The sequence below is a fragment of the Arachis ipaensis genome, chromosome B02, assembly GCF_000816755.2.
Source record: "Arachis ipaensis cultivar K30076 chromosome B02, Araip1.1, whole genome shotgun sequence".
NCBI classification, from domain to species: Eukaryota; Viridiplantae; Streptophyta; class Magnoliopsida; order Fabales; family Fabaceae; genus Arachis; species Arachis ipaensis.
Window position 1 is genome coordinate 93626950 of NC_029786.2, and position 8214 is coordinate 93635163.

General features: G+C 35.3%; 2 protein-coding genes across 2 annotated transcripts in view; one reads left to right on the forward strand and one right to left on the reverse strand.

Moving 5' to 3' along the window:
- On the forward strand, positions 1732-2477 carry LOC107625763 (60S ribosomal protein L27a-3). Its single transcript, XM_016328467.2, has one exon. The coding sequence runs from the start codon at positions 1825-1827 to the stop codon at positions 2266-2268; it is 444 nt and encodes a 147-aa protein (XP_016183953.1). The 5' UTR covers positions 1732-1824; the 3' UTR covers positions 2269-2477.
- Positions 2293-8214, reverse strand: part of LOC107625762 (transcription initiation factor TFIID subunit 12) — a gene marked incomplete in the record, with an annotated part of 55390 nt that continues 49468 nt past the window's right edge. Inside the window, 1 exon segment of the mRNA XM_016328466.2 lies at positions 2293-2424.

Below are 8214 nucleotides of genomic sequence, written 5' to 3' on the forward strand. Positions count from 1 at the left end.
GATAAAATAAGGAACGAAGATACAAGGGAGAGAGTTGGAGTAGCACCCATTGTGGAAAAGATGGTTGAATCGCGTCTCAGATGGTTTGGACATGTGAGAAGAAGACCGATAGAATACCCAGTCAGGAGGGTGGAGGAGATGGAAGATGGACAAGGGGTGAAAGACAGAGGAAGACCTAAGAAGACCATCCATGAGGTGGTCAAACGAGATCTACATGTAAACGGTCTCTCTGTAGATATGATACATGACAGAGCACAATGGCGTCGTTTGATTCATGCAGCCGACCCCACCTAGTGGGACAAGATTTTGTTGTTGTTGTTGTTGTTGTTGTTGTTGTTGTTGTTGTATTATCACCAATAGAATAAGGATAAGAGTAAATTACTAAGGATAAAAGAGTAAATATTTGTATCTCATCAATGTGTCTCTGTGTCTCATCTTTTTTGAAGGACACCAAATACATGTATTTTATGTATATTTGTGTATCACCGTATCTTTTAAAATTCGTGTCTCAACAAACAAATGATGAACATGTATCACCATATTTATGTATTAATGTCCGTGTTCCATCAAACAAACGCAATATAAAAGCTAATTAATTTTCATGAATGTTATGACTTGCTCTTGATTGATTTACACAATAGTGGCTAATTAATTTCCATTTTAGAGAAGATGTCAATATGTAAAAGAGTAATATATGTGCGTGTAACGTTAAGAAATTAATTTTTATTAGTTAATATTAGTTCATTTTTAATATTAAATTTTAAATTATAAATTATAAATTTTTATTCTTAAATTATAAATTATAAATTTTAAATTTTAAAAAAAAGTGAAAATTTTTATAACTAAAAAAAATGGATTAATATTGAGTAACTAAAAATTAGTTTCTTATATTTTCTTTGTACTAAATATAAGATTTGTTTGTGAATTGGTGTATAGAAATTAAATGATACCGTAGGATAAGAAGAGTGAATTGATTGTAAACTCATCATAATTCCTAAATGATTTTTTGAAAAGATAATACAAATTTTGGTAGATATTTTCTTATGTATTTATAAAATACTACGTAGAGATTTTTCAAAAGCTTTAAAATGTGAATTTGGTAGACTATTTTTAAGAGATAAAGCATTAAGTTCTGCATGAAATTTAAAAGGTATATTAATTAAAAAATATTATTTTTTTTTATCAAAGATAGGAGACTCAAACCTGCAACTTCTTAATTGAGTATGGAGAGATTATGCCATTTGAGCTATTACTCATTAGCAATTAAAAAATATTACTTTTTCAACATCTTTTGTATATTTTTATATGATTAATAGTATATTACGCAAAACTAACTTTTTTCTAAGAGATTTTCGGCAAAAATTTTGCTAGAGAGCCAATGGACTATTTATATAATGTGTACAATGAATTATTTATTTGGTCCAAGATGAGTTAAAAAAATGAACATCCAGAATAAAATATTATTAATTTCTCAAACACAATACACTCATACTATTCAAAATAACCATTCGGATACCAGGGATAATAAATATTTAATATCCTATTGAATTGAACATCTCTAAACCCAACTATACATATTGTACAAATATTCCATCGGTTCCTTCCTTCGGCAATTAAGGATTTGTGCCCAAAACATAAAGATCCAATTTTCACAATTAAGTGTTTTTGTTAGAATCTAAGGTCAGCCCACACGGCTCAAGCCCATAACAGCAAAAGCTCCTCACCCAATTATAAAATACTCCCAAACACCCAAACCCTAACCTGCTAGCTCTGTCCGCCGAACCCTACGTTCACTTCACATTCACAGGGAGTGCTCGATTGAAAATGACAACCCGCTTGAAGAAGAATCGCAAGAAGCGCGGTCACGTGAGCGCTGGGCACGGTCGTATCGGAAAGCACCGCAAGCATCCTGGAGGTCGTGGTAACGCCGGTGGCATGCACCACCACCGAATCCTATTTGACAAGTACCATCCCGGATACTTCGGTAAGGTAGGTATGCGCTACTTCAACAAGCATCGCAACAAGTTTTATTGTCCAACCGTGAACATTGATCAACTCTGGTCCCTGGTCCCGCAAGAGGTGAAGGATAAGGCTTCCGAGGAGAAGAAGGCTCCGTTGATCGATGTCACGCAGAACGGTTACTTCAAGGTCTTGGGAAAAGGTGTACTCCCTCAGAATCAGCCTGTTGTCGTGAAGGCTAAGCTTATTTCCAAGCTCGCTGAGAAGAAGATCAAGGAGAATGGCGGCGCCGTCCTTCTCACCGCATAAGTTTCTTTTTAATTTTTTTTTTCGTTTTCTTGTGATCTGTCCGTTCTTGTTATCTGGGATCTGTTTTGAGACTGTTACACTGATTTCTTCGATTTAGCTGTTAGTTTTAATTTTAATTACTTTTATGGATATTTTTTAGAATGCACACAGGAAAACCTGCTTGGTTCAATTCAATATAATTTTAGTTACCTTTTCGAAGGGGTTTCTCCTTAATTACACAATACATAAACACTTTGCATCTCTCATCAGTTTTTAGGGTTGGGAGAGCCAAGGACATTCAAGGGTGCTTGGCCAGCAGATCCCCTAGCATGTGCTGCCTCCGCTGCTGCTAACAAATAAACGAAATAATAATTGTAATAATAATAACAATTATTCATCTAACAGGTAAAAAATATAATTACTAGATTAAAGTGGAAGAAAGAAAAAACACTTACAGCCGGTAAAAAATATAAGAGTTAAATCTGAAAGTAGTGTCTGAACTTATACTTGAGCTTCAAAATAATTCCTTAAATTAAAAATTACTGAACTTATACTTAAGCTTCAAAGTAATTCCTTAAATTAAAAATTACTCAAATTCGACTCCAAAACTAAATTACTCAAATTCGACTCCAAAACTGTCTTCCAGTCTCACGGTAATTTCTAAAATAATTTCTATCTATTCTTGTCATTGGAGATCACTAAAGCGATATCGTTTTATATCTATTTAAGAAAAAAATCCAACACTAAAACGACATTGTTTTATATTTATTTAAAAAATAAAAACCCAGCCTTTCCTGATGTTCAATTGTAAGTTTGTAACATACTAACATTGAAAATTCAAAGGTTAAGTACAATTTTAGTCTCTAAGGCATAGGTCTAAAATTTATTTCATTTTTGACTTTTTTTTCGCTATAAAATGGTCTTGAAGGTTTCAATTTGTTTTAAAATCGTTTTTTTTACCAAAATTTTATTTTTTATTACTAAATTATTCTTAATTAAAAAATATAAAATAAATATAAAATAAAAAAAAAGAAAGAAAGAAAACAGAGAGCTATTGTTCCTCTCTACTCGCCGCTCGTCACTGCTCCCCGCGTTTTTGCCACTGCTCCACGACTCTCACCGCCCGTATTGAATTGTGGTTTGATTTGTAATTTCTGTTGACGTTACTTGTAGCTGCTGTGGTTGAACTAGTAAATTGAAATCCGATCCTCCTTCTTCGTCTGTGTGAACTGGATTTCTTGTTTGTTTTGCATAATCAAAATTTGTTGTGGAATTTTCTGCTCGTAGATCTATTTTCAAATTGTTGTCTGATGAATATCTGAATTTTTTGCTTGATGTATATTCTGATTTGTTGATGTTGCCTACAATGTCATGCTCTGTTGATTGGGTGAATCTCTACTTCTGGTTTGGCTTGAATATGGAATATTGGATGCTGCTGAATTTGTTGATTATTGTTTAAGTATCTTGGTCCGTTTTTTATAATCTACAAGTTTTGTAAACGAGTTTGAATTTGATCCCAACTCAAATCTGAGGAATTACCATGAAAACAAGTTTATGAAAATCACTGCGCACGGATGAAGAAGATGAAGAAGCACAGTAAGAGAGGAGATGACGAAACTGTGATAGTGGGTGAGGGTATAACTGTTCGAAGGACGATTTTAAAACAAACTGAAATCTTCAGGACCATTTTGTAGCGAAAAAAAGGCCGGAGACGAAATAAATTTTTGGCCTCTACGTTAGGGACAAAAATCGTAATTAACCTAAAATTCAAATACAATAATTGAATCAAATTGGCTCAGCTTTGTGATGATCATGAAGAAAAACAACACATGCAAGATTCACATGAATAAAACAAAATTCACTTCATCAGAAAAATAGAGCTTGAAAATCAGAAACATTGTAGAAGGCTGAGAAGGCAATAGAGCCTCACAGAAGGAATCCATAATTTGCATCTAAGAGGAAGATAGGCCATGACTGTAACCTTTCTCTCTTCTGTTACCTCCTCTCAGAAAAAGGTGACAATTCTTTCCATCTTCCATTATCTCTCTGTGAATAAACAAATTATTGTTTTGTTTCATCTGAGTTGCTTACAAAGTCCTGCTTTTTATTGGCAGTGATTGCCGAAAAGGAAAGAAAGAGGAAAAGAGAAATTGGGGATGGATTGGAGAAGAAAAAGGAGAGCGTGAAAGGGAAAGGAAAAGGGAAATTGGGTAAGGGTTGAGGAAGGAGAAAAGGACCGTGAAAGGAGAAGGAAAAGGGAAATTGGAAATGGAAAAAGGGGAGGGAAAAAGAGAACGTGGAAGGAAAAGGGAAAGAAGAATCGAGAAAGAGTTGGAGAATGGAAAAAGGACCATGTAAGGAAGGAAAAGAGAAAGGAAAATTGGAGATGGGAAAGGGGTACGGGAAAGGGAAAGAAGAACTAAAAAAAAGTTAAAAAACGGGAAAATGTGTGTGAGAAGAAAAGGGAAAAGGGTATTGGGAAAGGGGGATAGGCAGAGGGTGTTTTTTTTTTAATAAATATAAAACGACGTTATTTTTAGTGCTCTCCAATAGTAAGGATAGATGAAAATTATTTTAGAGAATATTGTGAGTCCTGGAAGACAATTTCGGAGATGAATTTAAATAATTATTAATTCAGAAATTACTTTGAGACTCGAGTGCAAATTTAAGAACTACTTTCAGATTTAACTCAAAATATAACCACTTGCAACTTGCTAAAGCATGATAAGTACAAGTCTAGAATATGACATTCAAAAGAATATGAATATNNNNACTACTTGTCTTATGTAGCTTTTAATTTTATCACCACCAAATCCAGGAAGTGTCATATTCCAAGTTTTCTCTACAAAGACGAAGACGTGGAGTTAAATGTGAAATGTGCTGAAACCAAGGTTCTGAAAACCATATTGGACTGAACGACTCAACCGGGTTATCGAAAACCGGTCACTTGGTCGGTTCGAATGACTTCCAGAACCGTCTTACAAAAAATCGATCGAACCGGTGAACCGGCCAAATCGGTCCGGTTTTTAAAAGTACCGCTTTTTAACAATGGATAAAAAATGGCGCCGTTTTGGCGAAAAAAAAAAAAAACTAAATGAGCCGAACCCACTTACACATATAGTTGACCCGGTAACCCAATTACCCAACCCCTTATGCAAACAGCGAGACCCAATTCCCTCATTCACCAGCCACCACACCTCAACCCTAATTTTTCTTCCAAGTTCTACCACACCAGCCTCATCTTCTTCTGCGATCTCCTCTCAGATAGGTTCCATAATCCCACTGTCGTGATTCCAAGGGAGTACCGCCGCCAAGAGTGGAGATGGTTTAGCCACTATCGGAGAAACGCGCCGGAGAAGTCCGCTTGCTTCCTCTCTGCGACGATGTAGCTGCCGTTTGCTCATCTCGGTATTCGGAGCACTGCACCACTGGTGTCGCAGATCAGATCTAGTGGAGTCGCGTTCATCATCTTCATCACTACACCACTGGTGTCGCAGATCAGATCTAGCATCGTCAGCGACATCACCACTGAAGATTGGAGATGGTGGTGGAGCACCCTCAATCTCCTCCTTCTTTTGCCTCTTTTCGCCAGGCGTCATCGCAGCTGCGTGTTTCTCACCGCAATCGCCATGTCCTTTTGCTCGCGTGTTGTTGTGTTAACTTTGCGAGTTGGTATCGCAATTGGATCTGCGATTAGATTAAATTCTTCTTTCTCTGTTTCTTCATCATCTAACACAATTGAGCTCTGATCTCTTATTTCTTCTTGTTGATGAGGTTTTATTGATATGTGGAAGTACTGATTTCGAGTTTCTGATACTGTATTTATTTATTTTTTAAATTCTGGATGCTTTTCTTGATTAAAAGAAACGACAATTGTGATAATATTTGACACGGTTCTACTGGAGACAAGGACATCCTCTACTTAATGGTTCTCCCTCCTTATGATTGCTGCATATGAAAGCTGTAACAATCAATTGCCATGGCAATGTATTGTTCAATGAATATAAGATTAAGATGAGCTTATGAATAAGACCAAGGAACACATATTTAGTCAGAAAATCTTCTGCTATTAAGAAAACTCAGTTTATTGTTATTATATATTGAATTTTTTATAATTTTATTGTATATTTAACTAAATCGGTTCAACCTCAGTTCGACCTCGGTTGGACCATTAAACCATTGAACCAGTCACTTGACCGATTCAGTGACCGGTCCAGTTTTCGCAACCTTGGCTGAATCCAAACTCGAGCAAGAAGAAATTTTCTAATCACTAACATAGATGTAAAAGTATGTCTTTTGCTTCCAAAGTTGTTGATTTCCGATGCTTAGCTAGGGAGTGTAACACCTTAATTTTTAGCACCTCATGATCGTACTAAAAGTTTAGGCATTATTTATCTCTGAATTTTTTTATTTTATACTATTTTTGTTTAATATTGAACCTTCGTGAATACAATCCGAGAATTTAATTAAGAAGACGAGAGGAGACTTTATTTTCAATCACTTAATCACAAAAGTATTTATATATTCACATAGTATTAAATATATATACTTATTTAAAGATTCTCAAAACAAATCCTACCCCTCTAAAAACGAAAAACAATAAACGACGAGGGAAAAATAAATGCTAACAACTCAACTCGTGAACAGAATCTTCTGTACTCCTGTAGCTCCGCATTAAACCTTCGCACCTGTAGCTGAAAGGGGAGAAAATAGGGGGTAAGAACTGGGGAGTTCTTAGTAGGGTCAGTGTTAGAAGTTAAGTTCGTTTAATTATGTTTCCAGTTAATAACAACAGTCAACAAAGTATAATCCAACTCAACAATTACAGAACATAGTTTCCAATCACAAGCATACACAATCATAAAAAACACAATCACAAACAAATATGCGCAAACAAGTATGATGCATGTCTAGTCCTATACAGGCCATGAGCTCATGTGTTGGGTTGTTGTCCGATTTCCAACACTGGTCCTGAGATAAGCGTTTCGTATCGCCGTCCCTATCTCATCCAACGTCCCTCTATGAGCGTTACGCATCGCCGTCCTCATTGGGGAACCTTCCTTTCGGTCTCTCCAGTGAGCGTTATGCATCGCCGTCCCCACTAGACACTTGGCATTAAGGCTCAAACAGCACTCAATTCTGTTTTAATCTTTGCTCTCTGCTCTACTGCGGCAGAGATCCCTTTAATTAATACATTCTTTTCTATCTGCTCTCCTGTGGCAGACGTTCATCAAATTCTTTTAATCTTTGTTCTCTGCTCTCATGTGGCAGATATTTCTTTTAGTTTCTTTAATTTTGTTAATTCTTTTATTCCTTTTATTTATTGAATTATATTTCGATTTAACTCAGCAAGCTTTGTTTGAGTTTGGCTTCCAGTGCCATAACCTCTGTAGGCAACCTCTTTCTTACAAGTGCGACTCTCTTGAGCCGATGTATGCAAACATAACCTCTGTAAGCAACCTCTGTCTTACAGGTGCGACCATCCCCTAGAGTGGCCGATGTATCTTTGGAAAGCAAATCTCGGTGGACTCACCACCATATATCTGCTTATCTCATTTTTTTTGCTCTTTCTTTCTTTCTTTTCTGTGCTCTGCCCTCCTTTGGTAGGGATTCTTTTAAATTCTTTTAATATTTGCTCTTTGCTCTCCTGTGACAGAAGTTCTTTAATATTTTTCTTTCCTTTTCTTTTCTTTCTTTCCTTATCATTCTATAATATAATTTATCTCTGCATTATTCTCTCGCCTTTCCCTAAGTGTCTTATGAAAAAGAATTATATAGTACTTTAATAAAGTTTGTATTTTCTAAAGCTTTTAAGACCATTCTGTTTGTTCTTCTCTGACTTATAATAATATTAATAATATCTCTATATAGTAATATTCGTAATAAAATATTAACAATAATATAAATAGAATAATTTAAATGGTAAACAAATAATATGTATATATTTTCTTAAAAACTTATCTTCTT

Bases quoted from the DNA above. Each gene is read 5' to 3' on its own strand.
- LOC107625763 (XM_016328467.2), top strand. From the start codon at position 1,825: ATGACAACCCGCTTGAAGAAGAATCGCAAGAAGCGCGGTCACGTGAGC.